Source organism: Rhinolophus sinicus, linkage group LG07 (genome assembly GCF_036562045.2).
Source record: "Rhinolophus sinicus isolate RSC01 linkage group LG07, ASM3656204v1, whole genome shotgun sequence".
Taxonomy (NCBI): Eukaryota; Metazoa; Chordata; class Mammalia; order Chiroptera; family Rhinolophidae; genus Rhinolophus; species Rhinolophus sinicus.
The window spans coordinates 47,913,818-47,930,680 of NC_133757.1; the positions used below are offsets into that span (position 1 = coordinate 47,913,818).

Genomic DNA, 16,863 nt, shown 5'->3' on the forward strand with positions numbered 1-16,863 from the left:
TCTGTTCCATCGTGTCAGACCACACCCAAAAGCTACAGTCTGATTGAGGTTGTGGGCAGATATCTGCATCACTAAAATCCCCAATCTTATATGTCAAAAAAAAAAAGTATATTTCAAAATCCTAATTATAAATTCTGAAATGATTAGTCACATTTCAAAGGATGCCTAGTTTTATTTAAAATTTTTGATGGGCTGGGTTTCTCATAATATGCCTTAAAGACATTTTAATTTAAACTTTTTTTTGCGAATCAATGTCAATTATATAAAATGAGATATTCCCTACATTAAATGAAAACCTAGTAAGATAATTTAATTAATTAGAAAGAGTGTCTCTCTCTTCTCCATCTAGATTCCCATTAATTTTCAGAAGGTCACGACTCTGACCTTTTTCAACTCTGCACCACACTGTTTTACTGTAGTTAGAACACAGGATAGAAAAAAACAGTAGAGCAGTAGTTTAGTCCGTAATACAATGTATTACTGAAAGTTAAAGGAATCTCTGCAGAGTGAATGCTAAGTAGGGTCAACTTCAGAGTTTTTTGAGGAGATGCTCTTTTGAACTGCTCTCTGTTTTCTGCCTTTGAGCAGATGAAACTAGTTTTCTTGGAAAAACCCAGACTCTCCTCTGTGACTGACTTATGAACAGACAGAAATGATGCAATAGTGTGCCACACAACTTTCCCTTTGCCTCCTGCCAGCTCGGAGCAAGATAATAAAGTCTTGCTGACCTCTGGACTTGAGCACTAGCTCTCATGTCATTGAATGTGTTGGGAGAGCCAATCAGTACCAACTCCAGTGAAATGCCAAGCCCTGGCTTTACTGGGGCACGAGTAAATGCCTTGTAACTTTCCCTTGCAGGGAAGGGTGGTGAGCTCCAGAGGCCCAAGTGGACTTTATTCTCCTTCTCATGTCTCCCTGGGGCTTAGCACAGTGCCTGGCCTAGAGTCGATGTTCAGTGAGCCTTTGCTGGACCAATGGACAGAGGAATTAATGAAAAGGAGGGGGAAAGACCTTCTTAAGTATATTAGTTTGACAAAGGATGAACCCAACTGTTCTTAAACATTATTTTTCTTGCTCTGTAACCAAATCCAATGGTACTTTTCAGTTGGTATCCTGTCCTCTTTACTGTGGTTGACCCTGTTGGGTACCTCCAGTTTCCTGATGCTCTCTCTCCTTTGGCTGGTGATTGCATTCTCTGCTGACATTCCTCCTACTTCTCTGGCTGCGCATTAATCATTCTCCCCCTCAGCCCCTTCTTCATCTCTTCATCTTAATCATCATTGTCTTCCTGCTCCTGTTCTCTTTTTCTAGAGATACGTTCTCCCTAAGTTGTCTCATGTATATATTTGTTGTCAACTACCACCTATAGTTCCCATAACATGAAAACTTTCAAGTCTATAACTAAGTTTTATTTAACACTTATTGTGGTCATGCTCTGTGCGAGGTGATAGGAATGTAGCACTTAACAAAGACATGGTCCTGGACTTCACAGAACTTATAGTCTGATGGGAAGACAGACTTCAACAAATAATTACAATCAATTTGGATAAGTAAAGTGATAGAAGAAGTACAGGATATTGTGTTATGGGAGCAGACAACCTCTTCAAGGAAGTGACCCTTAATCTGTCACCTGAAGGACGAGACGGGGTTAATATGGCAAAGGGGACAAGACGGAAGTCAGAAATGGGTTATTGAGAGATGAAACCAGAGGTGTGGTCAGGGTCAGTAGGTGGAGGGCCTTAGAAAGCATCATATGGGGTTTGGATTTTTTCCTAAGAACAATAGGAAACTTAAGAAGGGTTTTAGCAGGAACATGACATAATCAGGATAGCTTTAAAAAATGGCTCTGTTAGCAGCTTGGAGCCTGTATTGAAGTTTAGCAACACTAGACTCAGGGAGAACAATGAGAAGTTTACTGCAGTGGCCCAGGTAAAAGATGATGGTAGTTCCCTGGATTTGGGTGACAAAAAAGAAGGTTGAATACAGGGCTATATTCGAGATAGAATTAATGAAATTGATTATCGGTTGGACAAAATGAAAGATGAGGGAAATGGATTTGAGGATGATTTCTAGGTTTCTGGCTACAACAACTGGTTGATTGGTGTGTCAATTACTGAGATAGTTTGGTTGGGATGGAAGGTGAAAAAAAATTATGACTTACCACAGTCTACTTCTTTGATCATAAATATTTATTTATCCCTTTTATGCATGAAAAATACTCACTCTACTTACAAAAAGTGATAGCCAAAAGTCTCAACCAATCATGACATCAGGTTCAAAGTTTAGTAGTGATAGTTTCATGATAGTTTCTGCATTATGTCCAGATACGGCTCCTCTTCATCCAGACACTTACAAACTTAAAAACAAACAAATGTAATCTATTGCCTCCCACATCTATACTTAATATGAAAAGGTTGAACAAGGACAGAATAAACACTGAAGTAAACATCCTCATTTATAAAAAGAAATAAGGTGGGAGAGCACACAACCATCACTGGTTCTTAGAATTCCAAAATCCCGTAGGGTGTAAGACACATGCCTTCATTAAGTTTCAGTTCAGCTCCCTGGGAGTAGCTCCCCGTTATTGTTCTTCGATAGCTCTTGGCTTTACTCTCTGGAAGGTCCTTTCTTTTCCATTATCCTTCCTGGTCACATTTGGAAAATACATACTCCTTGGGACAAAGCAGCTTTTTCAGCTTCCTTCCTGTCCGCAGAAATTTGGGAGCCCCAAAAGTTATTCTGTAAAAGTCATGATCTTTTAATCCAAGCTGGTGTATCTCGGCTGCACCTCTCTCTTTACAACGTGGAAAGTGCTTTACCTGATTCTATTCAGCTGATTCTGTACCAATCACCACACCCAGAATCCTTTTAAGACATGCCTCTCTCTAGGCATAATTGGTAAGGTCAGTTGAACTTATCAAGCCTCCATTGGAGAGCAGGCCCTCAGTCTAGTTCCCCTGAGCCATTTTATCCAACAAAGGACTTATTGGAAGCCACTGCTCATGCCCTTAATCTGGTTTCTGTCCCAAGGCTGAGTTTTAATTTGAGACTTAATCAGCCTTGGTACTCAAAGGGTTTCTCAATTTCTATCCTTTATGAGTTAGAGATGAGCAACAGTTGAATCTCTCTGCCCTGCCTGTCCTGGAACTTCTGATTCTCTCTTTTCCCTTTCATCCCTGCTTATAAAACAGCAAATTCTTTTCTAAGCTCATCTCTTTCTTGTAGTATCCTGTCAAATGCAGTTAAAAACAACCAAGGCACATTAGTAATAATCTGTTTCTCAACCTCTTTGCCTAAAATCACAAGCTATTTGGTATATTATCCGCCTTCCAAATGATCGAATAATAGAGAGAATCTTATAGAGAGTATGGGGCTGGGGAGAGACCAAAGTCCAATTTGAGATGCCCAGTGAGTGATTAGATACGAGGCCTGGAACTCAGAAGAGAAAGGAAGGTTGGCTATAGTCATTGATTTAGACAATTGAAGCCACAGGATATGAGACCACCTAGATGAAATACATAGAGTAATACTAATAGTTTTTAAAAGCAGAGGGCCTAGAACAGAATCCCAAGGAATCCCAATATTCCAGGGATGGATGGCAGAAGAGGCGTCCACAAGGGGATCCGAAAAGGACTACCATAGAGATAGGAGATAAGGTAGGAGACAAAACAGGGCACGTAGTGCCTTGGAAGCTGGGAGAAGAGGAGGTTTTTAAGAAGGAGTGGTCAACACATATAGGCAGCTACCTTCAGGGCTTCTCTGCTTGGCTGGTCCATGAGCATCTCATAGCCACCAAGTCAGAAAATGAGCTCACCTCTTTCTCCCTGGAGTCCTCCAGCTCAGTTAACGTGCCACGACTGTCCAGGCAGCCTACCTGGAAGTTCAGTTCCCCTAGGCTCCTCCTGGATAATCTCTGCAGCAGCCACTGGTGGTTGCCAGCCCAGCGCCTGTGTCTGCTTCCATTCTCCTTCCCAAGAGGACTCTGTTGTTGAGACAAAGTCACCTCCCCCTGCATGGCCATGTGCTTCAGGGAATTCGGTGCCATCTCAGGCCCAGGGGAGGGCCTGATGGGTCTAAGTGAGTCACCGTGGTTCCATTCCCCTTGCCAATGACTAGTTTGGTTGTGGGTATGTGACACATTTCTCACCAAGGTGACATAAGGGGAGGTGTGATAGAAGCTTCTGGATAAGGTTCTCTTGCTTCCATGAGAGGTACACTAGAAAAGGCCGTGTTCTTCCTTTGGACATTGTCACGGAATTTGCCATCTCCAGGCAGCCTGTCTTACAAGCTGGAGGAGAGGTAGCCCGCAGGTAATAGCGATAAGCCTACAATAAAGATGCCAAGTGGAAGAACCTTGGGTCTTGCTGATGTCATTGAGCTTCTGACTTAACCAACTCTGGGCCTTCCCTGCCTCAGGTCTTCTTATGAGGAGATAATAAATTGACTTTACTAATAAGTAATAAATTGTGTGAGATTATCTCGCGTGACTTTGTTGTTGTTGTGTTTAAACCAGTTTGACTCAGAGTATTCTGTTTCTCGAAGCTGAAAAACATTCTAAGGAACACAACTTCCCAACAGTCTTTCCCAACCCCCGCTCCCAGATTAATATGATTGGAGATGGCCTCTAGTTTCAGGGATGGGCCTTGAGTAATTTAAACCAAACGTTGAAATCCCAGCCCCCTTGACTATCCCAGAACATGGCATTTCCCCTAGCCACAGGGATTGGTTCAGAAATAGATACCTGATCCACTTTCAACCAATGAGTTTGCTGCTTCCTTCTGAGAAGTTCCTTTGCTCTCTTAGGAGAAAGTCATGGAAGAGATATTCCCTCTCACTTTCTCTCTCTCAATGTAAACAAGAAAACATGCAGTTCTGGTTGCTGATAGTTGCATTCTGCACCATGAAGGAAGCCAGCCGAGGAAGCAGGTCACATTGCAGATGGAGCAGAGGAATGGAGACGAGCTGGGTCCTTGATGACATTCAAGGACCCTGGATCAACCAATCCTTTGCACTTACTGTTCTACGAACCTACATATCCCTTTAGTTTTCAATTTAGCTGGTTTGAGTCAGATTTCTGTGATGGCAACTAAACACATCCTAGATGATGACCCATCCTCCCACAACCTACCAGTTACCAGTTAATAGTGCATGGATCTCTCAAACACCTCTTGAACTTGTCGCCTCTTCTCCATCTCTACAGCCTTAGCCAATCCCAGGATTTCTCACCTGGATTCCCACAAATACCTCCTGCCTCACTGGTCTCCAGTTTCATCTCCCTCCTAGTCATTCTCTACCTGATGCCAGCTTGAACTTGAACAGATGAAGATCTGAGTACACCACTTCCCTTCTTCAAACACTCCTCTCTACCTGGTTGTCTCTTGCTCCGTCTTTACAACTTATTTCAAGTTTTTATCAGATCCCTTTTATGATGCCCTCAGCTGTTCCATTGCTTCTTTGACCAAGTACAATATCCCATCAAGAAAGTACATTATGATTTCTCTCTTTTCTATCTCTGCTCTCTGGACTGTGGAGAGGTTCCTTATATTCCCAGACTCAACAGACACTACGTTTGTTGAGTGTACACATGCCAGAATTAAGTTTTGTCTAGCCTGTCATATACACTTAAAAGTGAGAAGCTAACCAAGTAGGTAATTAGGTGTAATGTCAAGAACACTGGATTGCAACCCAGAAAGCCTGAAAAATTTTTTTTTATTTCACTACTTACAAGCTGTGAGGATGTCAAGGAAAGGCCTTGGCTTCTACACATTCATTTTCCCATCTGTAAAATGGGAATACTGCAGTTATATTGGTGGTAACACAGCCTACTGTCTATCCTTTTGGGGGGAGGATGACTGTTTTGCCTGGAAACTTGTCATTCACAGTGCAGATGCAAATGGGGGAAAAGTACGAATTCGATGGAAAGAAAAAGTAAATACCGAACTCTTTCACAGTGAGTTTATTTTCCATAATTTATAGCATAAGTAACAGAACCATTTTCCAAAGACATGGGCTAGAGGAGAATAAAGAGGGTGATTATGATCATTAGAGGTGCTTCAAAGGACTGCCAGCCAGCACTCTGAACGAACAAATACACTATGCAAAATGCTCTTCCTTGGGGGCGGTCAAAACACATAAATGTAGGTCGCTCAGCCACTGAGACAGCTTGGCTTTGGCTGTTCTATCCTCCCCACAGAGAGGGAGACAGAGTGGGGTAGGGAGTGATTACTCCTCACACAGAGAGTGATTTAACACCACCACTGGCTATGTGACAGATAAATTAATTTGCCTAAATCACTAAGCTTGGGTTTTTCCATCCTCATTAATTTGGTTGCTCGCACATGACAACGGCAGCATTTGTTGGTGACAGGATTCAAAGGTCTGGGCATTGCAGCTAGCAAGAGAACACAACTCAAGGCAGGACACCATAGCCAGTTCGGCAGCTTTTGCCCCGTCAATGACCTCAGGCAGAGGAGTCGAAAGGCTCTCTTTCAGCCCATGGCTACCTTGAAAGCATGATGCAGTGTTGGATCAAACTAAATTTACACCTTTTACTTAAATTGCTCATATTCCTTCCATCTCAAATCTTTGGAAGCCACTGAATGATGTGGAAATGTGGTCTTGTGGCCAAAACAGCAGTCTGGAGCCTGTGGTCAGCTGGGTTTATTTTCAGAATTAAAGGCAGCTCCATCAAAATTCTTTCTTTTATGCTGAACCTCAGTTTCCCAAATATAGGAAGGAGAATCCACAGTAGTTTGGGAGAGAGGCAAAAAACCTGGCTTCCTAGTCAGATGAACTGAGATTTAAACCCATCTTCAGCATCTCCTTGTTATATGACCTTCAATAAACTACTTAGCTTTTTTGAGTCTTGGTTTCCCAGCTATACTATGGGAATAATAATAAATACTTGCTTACTGCATTACTTCACTCATTCAACAGACATGTATTGAGTCCCAATGTACCAGTCGTTGTCCTAAATCTGAGTCCACAAAGGTGAGTAAAATAGCCCCCCATCCTCATGGAGCTTTATAATCGTTATGAGAAATAAATAACAGACACAAAGCTCTTAGGACTGTGCCTGGCTTTTAACAAGAACTCAGTAAATGTTTTGAGTTGACCAGAAAGGTAATTATTGAAATTCAATATAATTTTTTTTTCATCGATCCCTCTTCTATCACAGGGCCTTTGCACATGCTGTTCTCTGTGTCTGGGTTGTTTTTCCCGGAGAGAACCATGTAAATAGCTGATTTACATGGCTCCCTCTTTCACTTTATTCATATCTGTATACAAATGTCACCTCCTCAGAGAGGCCATTCCTAACCACCTATTAAAATAGCCGCCCCCGCCTCTATCATAGTTTATACTTTTTTTTACTTCAAACCCATTCTTGATGGGTTTAAAAATCATCTATTAGTGATAAGTTCCCCTTAGATTTGGAGCACATTTTTGTCCTACAGTGTCTACAATATAATCATATTTTTAAAAGATAGATTTGAAAACACTTTATAACAAAAGACATAAGAACGACCAATAAACAAATGAAAATATGCCTAGCATCAGTAGTTATCAGGAAAATGTTTAAAAGACTGACACTGTTAAGTGTTGGCAGGAACAACTGGAACTCCCATCCACTGCTGATAGGAATGTAAAAGGGTACAGCAACGTTGGAAAACACTGGCAGTTTCTTACAATTAAACTATACATTTACCATACAACTCAGCAAACCTACTCCTAGGTATTTGACCAAGAGAATTCAAAACATATGTACATATCAGGACCTGTATATGAATGTTCATAGCAGCATTAGTCAACATTCATAAAAAACTGGTAACAACCCAAATGTCTATCAACTAACAAATGACAAACAAAATGCAATATAGTCCTATAATGGAATACTACTCAACAGTAAAAAGGAGCAAATTACGAACATATGTTGTAACATGGAGGAATCTCAAAAAGTCATGCTAAGTGAAAGAAGACAGACTCAAGGCTACACACTGTATAATTCTATGTATATGACATTCCAAAATCAGATGGGTAGTTAGCTGGGTCCAGGAGTAGGGGGAGAGGGTTGACTACAAATTGGCACAAGGGAATTTTAGGGGGGATGCTGGAAATATCTTGAGTGTGATGGTAGTTACACAATTGTATTCAACAGCTAAGACTTATCAAAACATATACTTAACATAGGTGAATTTTATTGTATGCAAATTATGTCTTAGTAAAGCTGTTAGAAAAATGTTAAACATATAGGTAGATATGCACATAGAAAATGACTATGCTTATCTCTGGTGGTGGGATTTGGGTGCTTTTTATTTTCGTTCTTTTGCTTATCTAAATTTTATAAAATTTCCACAGTGATTGTGGAGTGCTTTTGTAGAGAGAGAAAAAAAAAAAAACAATAAAATGCCATAAACATAAATAATTGGGTTATTTAACAAGGAATCTATTGTTAATTCAACATTGTTTGCTTGTCATGAAGCCCATTTGGGTCACCTCCTTCTCATCTATCTTTCCTCAGTGGCACTTCTGAGGGGTGAGCTGAGGAAACAGATGCAAAAAGTACAGAGCTTAATAGCAATGCTTTGTCCATCCAGCTCTTGGTTTGGCTCTCACCTTGATTTTTGGATGAATACACAGTAGACTAATGATAGGGGGGCTGTCATCCTACTTTGCCAACTCCGCCCTCCATTCCAACCCAAATCAACTCATGCGTCCTCCAGGCCCCAAGAGAAAGTCCTCAGCATAGGGCAGGGCAGATTGTGGTTTGTGGGGTCCAGGCCGGGTGCCCACCTCCAGCTCACGTTGGTCTGTTGAGTGCTACATGGTCTTGGTGAAGTCAAGAGACCATTCATCAGTGAAGACCCATGATTAGCACAACCGCTTGTGCTGCACATGGCAGGACAGGACACAGAGTCCCTCCAAGAGCCCCTCTGGGGTGGGGGTACTCAGTGTCAACAGGCTTCTGGCCCTTTCCCTCCATCATACATCCAATTCATTTCCGAACTTTCCGCCCCTGAGAGGAGAGTGACCTTAGGAGACCCAAGCAGCTCGTAGGCGGAGGAGGGCATGTCCAGAGAAGTCTGCATTGCTTGCCCTTGCATGCCTTGGGGGTAGCTGGACAAGACTCCTGACAGGCCCAGGTGTCAGGACGCAGGATTCTGGTGAAGATAATAAAGCTATACTTATAAAAATCGCTACATAAAATATCATCCTATGGAGGGAACATACAACTTTCTAGCCACTTTGGTCAAGAAGGAAAGCCTAGCAAGAGGAGTTCAGAGCAGCTGGGGTGGGCCCAGGGGAGGGGGACAATCAGCTTCTCTCAGAGACCCTGCTTTGTTCCCCATAAATGCTAAGTTGAGAGGAATCTCAGGTTCCAAACCTGGGGTCTCTATCCTCAGGGTTCATATAGGAACTATTTTCAGGAATTACTTCCAACATCTTAAAACGCCACACATTATTTACAGTAGTCCACAAGCAGAAACAATCCACATGTCCATTGACAAATGAATGGATAAACAAAATGTACACACACACACACACACACACACACACACACACACACAAATGGAATATTATTCAGCCCTTAAAAACGAACAAAATACTGACACATGCTACAATATGGATGAACCTTGAAGATGTCATGCTAAGTGAAACAGGCCAGTCACAAAGGACAAATACTATATGACTCTACTTATATGAGGTACCTAGATAGTCAAATTCATAGAGATGGAAAGGAAAGTGGTGGCTGCCAGGGCCTGGGAATGGGGAGATGTTGAATGGGAACAGAGTTGCAGTTGGGGATGTTAAAAAAAACATCTGGAGCTGTATCTTTGTGCTCACTGCTGCAATGAGCTTCCTCAAAAGTTTCCCACCACCAGGGTCAGCTGAGGGCTCTGGCGGCAGCAGCCTAACATAGAGGGTATGTTGACTAGAAAGGGCCTTGGCACTGGCAGCCTTTACGTTGCTGAGAGTTTTCCCATCTCCTAACTGAGTCATGAAAGAAAGTTTTCTGGCTCTGGATATTTGAAATTTTAGACCCCCAAATTTGGAATATTTCTTTCTGAATTGTGACAATGCCGGGGGATTTTGGAGCCACCTGTGTTGGTTAGACGGCTCTGGGTTAGGATTCTCACTGGAATACCCCACCGTTAGTTTGCATGCGGTGTCCCGGGACCTGAACGCATCTCCACGAGAACACTTGTATGTTTTGGTGAATGCCGAATTTGAAGAAGAAACGAATGACTCTTGCTGACAAAGAAGAGGAAGACGATGATGATGTCGAACCTATTCCTGGATTTAGATTTGTGTCCAGTGATAAATCATCACTGGAGGCAATGGTCACTGCAATGTGTGAATGCCAGGCTTTGCGTCCAGGTCCAGATGATGACGATGGAGAATATGATGTAGAAGCACACGAACAAGGGCAGGGGGATAGTCCTACATTTTACACCTATGAAGAAGGATTGTCCCATTTAACAGCAGAAGGCCAGGCCACATTGGAGAGATGAGAAGGAATGCTTTCTCAGTCCGCCAGCAGCCAGTGTCTCATGGCTGGAGTCCGGGCAGAAGATTCAGTAGGAGACTATGAAGATGGGATGGAGGCAGATACGACACCAGCAGTTGCTGGGCAGTTTGAGGGTGTAGATGTTGATCACTAAAAATGATTTTATGCTGCGTTGGGATTCTGCTCATAACTAACTGTAGGAGAGAACATGGTGCCTTTTTCACTGTGGCGTGGGTATTGATGGAAGTATTTTTCCTTCTGCAAAACTTACCTGAACCAGCTCTTTCTTGAGACAGACTATACTGAAACAAGTTGTCACCAGCAGAAGAAACTACGTATGACCTTTATTAACAAAGGTGAATTAACTTAACTAAGAGGTTATTTGTAGTTTATCATTTACCCTCAGACTTCCTGTGTCTAGGCACCCTCTGACTGGGTCTATACTCCTGCCTTCAGTGTATGTGTCGTCCGTAACCCAGCAGGGCTATATGAAAATGCACAGGCTCTTGAAGGTCTAGGATGGGACAGAAGCTGAATCTAAGATAGGCCCCCATTTAGGGCCTAAGGATACCCTTATCCCTTAAAGAGAGAGACAAAGAGATCTCAGAGAAATCTTGGCCTCTGCTCATTCTCCACAGGGGTAAGGATCTTTATACTAATTTGGGACCCAGATTAATTCATTCAGGCGTCTCTAGGGAGCCTCTTCAGAAACATCTCAGCCACACATACTACCACTAACACAAGTGCTTCTAACTAGTGTTTGTTCCTTTCATCATGTTCCACCAGTTTCTTCTGTTAGAATCTCTCAGGTTATATATCCTTTAATTTCCAGCCTCTTATGTCAGTTTCTGTAACAGAACAAGTGAAATTGGGATGAAGTCTTCAAAGTACTTCAGATGATAATTTTTTTGTCTTTGTAGTAGTGTAACACATAAATCTAGATTTTCTATAAAATAAAATAAAAATCTGGAAACAGATAGTGGTGATGGTTACCCAACAATGTGAAGGCACTTACTGCCACTGAACTGTACGTTTCAAAATGGTTAAATCGGCAAATTTTATGTTGTGTATATTTTACCACAAACACAAAAAACCAAGCACTCCACAGGTACCCACAAGGCCTCACCCCCTTATAAAAGCATCAAGTCGTGTCTGTGACCATTTAGATCCAATCTCTAAATGGGCAAGCATAGACATTGATTGATTTTTTTTTAATAAATAAAAATAACAGCAAAATATATCAGTTACGACCTCGAGCAGTTTTTTGGCAGGTACAATCTTTCAAAGCATGGCATCTTTTGGGGGAAATGAAACAAAGGGGCCTTGGTGGAAATGTTGGCTTGGGTGAGAGCGCTGGTCTCCCTCCGCTGTAGAGGCTGTGATTTTGTGGTTGGGGAGTCCATGCTAAAGGAGGAACACTCCCCAGAGAAGAGACCAGTGTCTCATCTCACCCAGCCACAGGGACAAGCATTTGGGTTGGAGATGGCTCTTTCTCTGGCCTATTTTTAGAGCCTGGAGTCAGAGTTCTCCACAGTAAGCTGCAGTGAGTTAACTGTCTAGTCTGTGTGACACAACACTGATACAACACCGAAGATGGGGCCCATACGTGTATTAGCTAATGAGGGATAGAATGGCATACCCTCCCCTGAGACCGTCTTCTATCACTCCCGGACATTGGGTGGGGTCGTGATCGACCTCTGGATCTTAGCAGCCTGTACCACACATGGGTTTAGAGATATTGTACACAGAGCAGTTCAGGCCGGATATTAAAAGAGTCAACACAATAGATTCTCATTTCCCAGCCCCAGAGCTTGAGGGTGGGGATGCTGGTTCCACAAGCATTCTGGTTCACTGCCAGGCAGAAAACCATTGTGGGAATTTCCAGCTCTCCCCCCTGTTATGCCCAATCTGCCTTCCTTGAGGGGCAAGATGAGGTTCAGCAAGAAACCATCAGAAGACAAATTCTAATCCAAACCCTGCTCTTCTGTGGCCTGTGACCTTGGCCCCTTGGAGCCTCAGTTACTTTGTTTACAAAAAATGGCAACAATAATATTTCCTTCTATCGCATTTGTATGAATCAAACAAGACAGCGCCTGGGGACTTGCTGAGAAGGGATTACACAGTTGCTTAGGAATTTTCTTTTGCCCCTACATCTGTATTTAGAGTGGAATAAACAAAGTTAAATTATTCTGTATAGATTAAGGAGACAATTGAAGCCTCAGAGTCCCATTCTCTGCCCTGACCCCTGGAAATGTTTCTTTTTTAATCACTAAAATTCTAGCAACACTGTGTTTTGTATAGAAATGAGGGGAAATGTCCAGCAGGGTTATTGGGGCTGTGTAAGGATCACTGAGGCAATCTCATTTCCTCCCATAACCTAGAAAGAAGCCTTGTGTTCTCCAAGGTGATGTAGCTGCTCTGGGTGAGCCGGAGTAAACAAGGGACCTCCTGGTCCCAAACCCTTTAGAGGATACATAATTTATCCATGTTGGGGATTTAGTGTTTGTCTTCCAGGAGGCCCCAAAGGACACAACAGCTTCCGTCGGCCAACTTCTCCCCATCTTCCCCCAAGAGGGAGCAGGGAAAAAAAGCCTGGGGGAAGGCTTTGGACTGGCAGCTCCAGCAAGCGTACCAGTGCTTCCAAAGGCAGAAAGGGGGTACTGTGCTTTTCCTTCCTCCTGTCTATGAATAAATAAAATGACACCTCCAGGTGGACTTGCAGCTACCTGTCACACTGTAAGTACTTGCCTGCGCCTGGGTGATGGTGGTGGGCCCCCTCTGAGGGGAGGAGGGAGGACAGCCCACCCCCATCCCCTACACCCACAGGGCTCAGACCCAGAGGACCTGAAACTGCTGCAGTCTTCCCAGGGTATATTCCACAGCTGCTCAGGCATGACGTCCTATTGTAGTGGTTTGGGGGAGAAGTGAATGGCCTTGGACACCAAAAAGAGAAACTTACACAGAGCTGGGGGAGGGGTACTCCATGTTCTCGCAAGGGGTCAAGGGGAGTGGTTTCAGCAACACACGAGGGACTCCAAGACATGGACACAAAGCGTCAAACGGACAGGCCAGTTTTGCGTTTTGCTTCTTTCCAGCAGCCTATTTACACATGTCACTGTGCTCCTTCTAGAGACAGCTGGAGAGACACTGAGACACTGTGTAAAACCACAGAGACACTGCAATCAGCCATGCTCCTATGACATTTCCAGCTGAGACACTGGGCTGGCCACATCTCTCCAGACCTCAGTCTGTCATCTGTAGAAGGAGGATAAGGAGAGCCTAGTCCCCAAATGTTGTGAGAATTCAGAGATGAAGATCGTGGCAGAAGGGTTTCCAGGAAACTTAGCTCCTGTCCCCTTTCCCTCCTTTGCCTCTCTCTGAGGGGGGAGGTACCAGAGAAGATATCACAAGGCAGAGATGCCACTACCTTGTATTTGAGAGGGAGGCATCATGGCACCCTCTTCACCACCACACCAATCTGCTATCACATCTAGGTCTCACATGTCCATCCGGGGTCCCTATACTACTCAAACATGCCAGGCCGGTATGCTGAGGGGCAGGTGGGAGCAGCCAGGGTCTTCCCTGGCCAAGCCGTGGTGGGCCACCCAGCCATTGCGCAGTGGGAGGTGGCGAGGCCTGGGGGCCCCACTGCTGGGCCCCGACTGGGAGGGCAGACCTGAGTCGCTGGGCTGCACCTCCACGAAGACCCGCGAGCGCAGGAGCCCGCGGGACCGCTCTGAGTAGGCCAACCTGTGGCTCCCCCATTGCGGTGGGCAGAGCTGGGCCCGGAAGGCAGCCTGGAAACTGCGATGGAAGTTCTCATTGAAGTAGCCGTAGATGATGGGGTTGGCACTGCTGTTGAAGAAGGCCAGCCAGTGGGCGAAGGGGAAGCCGTAGACTGAGACCAAGTGCAGCTGCGGCTCGCTGAGCTGCCCATAGTCAATGAGCAGCAGCAGCGCCCAGAGTGGCAGCCAGGACAGCGTGAAGAAAAGCGCCACCACGGCCAGCATATGCACCACCCTGGCCTTGCGCCGGCCCCCGCGCTGGCCCTCCGCGGCTGCCTCTTCTCGGGTCTGGCCAGGGCCCGAGGCCTTGACCAGCCTGCGGGCGATGCGGGCATACATGACGACGATGAGTATCAGGGGCGCCAGGTAGATGTGTGAGAAGAGCACGGTAGTGTAGACTTGGCGCATGCTCTCCTTGGGCCAAGCCTCCCAGCACGAATAGAGCGGGTACGAGCGGTTGTGGGCGTCCACCATGAAATGGTGCTCCTCGCGCGTGACAGTCAGCATGACGGCCGACGGGGACATGATGAGCAGAGCCAGGGCCCAGATAACCGCGATGGTGACCAGCGCCTTCTGCAGGGTCAGCTTCTCCCGGAAAGGGTGCATGATGCAGCGGAATCTGCGGCACGGGAGGAAAGAGAAGCAGCGGGTCTGGGCAGGTCCCAGTAGCCCCACGTGAGAGCTAACCTTGACTGAGGGCTGGTGAGTATGTGTACTTTTCATTCACCACCTCACCTTAGCGTCAAAGAGCAGCCCTGACGTTAATTGAGTTTGCAAACAAATTGGTTTCTCACATGTGAGGAGTCAGCTCTTGGTCTCAGAAGACAAGTAGAAAGGCAAAAACAGGATTTAGGAGAGAGGGGAGAAGGAAACCGCAGGCAGTGTGGGAAACATGAATCCTGTTTGTGCACTTTTGGGGGTAAACTGATTGGCCGGCAGCTGGCAGAGGAATCAGTCTGTACATTCGGTCCTCAAGTAGGCGATTAGGTAGGTGTATCAAAGAAAACAACTTTTAGCTATTTGTGGATTCTTCAGAAAACCTTGGGAGCCTCCACAACAGGCTGTCCCTATGTCATCTTGGCCAGCATCCTTCCAACAGTGCTTTCATTGTATTAGGACAGATCTGCACCATTTCCTCAATAGAATATCTCAACAGCGATTATTATCACACCCTTAATTTACAGTTGAGGAAACTGGGATTCAGAGGCATTCAGCAACTGGCTCAAGGTCACACAGCTACTAGGTAGCAAGGACCAGCCTTGAACCTAGATTTGTCTTGCTCCACTAAGCCATATAAACCAACAGCTATACACCTTCACTATGCATTAAAACCTCCTGAAACATTTAAAGAAATACCTGTGCCAAATTCTCCTGGCCAATGATTCCAGTCTAATTAATTTAGGAAGGTCACGTGGCAATTTAGAGAGTGAACCTGCACTAAAACACAGGCCTAGAGCTGACTCCCAGCCACGTGCTCTTTCCTCTTCACCAAACTGTGTCCTGCCCTCCTGCCTAGCCTCCCTTTTCCCTGCCTGACAGCACCTTCTACCTCTTCCATGGCCTGTCTCAAGCCTTGCTGGCTTACTGGTTTCACAGCATCACACACTTAGGAAATTGCTGGAGAACAAATAATTCTTAAAGCATGCAGTACTAGCTGTATCAGCTAATGGATGGAGGAGAATCCTGGGGCAGACTAGAAAGGCTTCGTGGAGGAGATGAGAAATTGAAGAATATGGCAGACACCACTGGAAGAGGTTGCACATTCACATATCGTTAACAATGATAGCAAAATGAACATGAGTGAAGGAGAGGGATTTCCCCCCAATTACCCAGCTAGTTGTATGCACTGCAGAGACAGGAATCCAGTTCTATGACCCCAGTTGCGAACATCACTGGGTCACAAAAGACTGCATTTGAGAAGGGCAGAGGTGCAATGAGGATGAAGACATTGGATTCTAGAAAGGGTGAAGGAGAGTCAGCATCATTCTGGAATGAGAAGACCCCTTGATTTCTTCCCAACAAGTTGGACAACTATAATTCAACAAAGGCTTCCCTGCTCAGTACACAAACACATCTGAGAGAGGCACGCATCGAGACATATGAAGGTGGAGGTATCAGAACAAACAGGGAAGGCCAGATGAGGGGAAGGACAGAGACAGGGGCCACAGATGCAACCTAGCACATGCCACGGCCCCATGGTGGCAAGGAAGGAGTTGGGTTGCAGCCCACACTCAGCATCCTGGAGGGCCAGAGGGGCAGAAGCAACCTTTCTGCCTGAGTAGCTGGCACCAATTGCTGTTAAACGCAGGCAGAGACACAGCCCAGTGGGATGGCAGCAGCAGACTAACATCTACCATTACTAGAAAGAAGGCAAAGCTACATACTCCTGAACACACCCCACCTCACCCCACCTCCACCCACTGTGGTAGAACCTGGTGGAAGAAGTGGAAACACCTCAAATAGTACAGTGTGGCTGGTAGTTTCTGGATACAAGGAGGCAGCACGAGGAACTTGCAAGCCCAGAGCCCTATCCTCCTCCACATCCCACCATGGGGGTAGTACCCTGAGATT

General features: G+C 44.9%; 1 protein-coding gene and 1 pseudogene across 1 annotated transcript in view; one reads left to right on the forward strand and one right to left on the reverse strand.

The window, feature by feature from the left end:
• The first annotated feature begins 4,013 nt into the window (after positions 1-4,013).
• On the forward strand, positions 4,014-10,661 carry LOC109434952 (methylosome subunit pICln; annotated as a pseudogene).
• Positions 5,961-16,863, reverse strand: part of NPFFR1 (neuropeptide FF receptor 1) — a 29,561-nt gene continuing 18,658 nt past the window's right edge. The window contains exon 4 of the mRNA XM_019712420.2: positions 5,961-14,911. Within this exon, the coding sequence (XP_019567979.2) occupies positions 14,035-14,911 (877 nt within the window). The 3' untranslated portion in view covers positions 5,961-14,034. The remainder of the gene's footprint in view (positions 14,912-16,863) is intronic.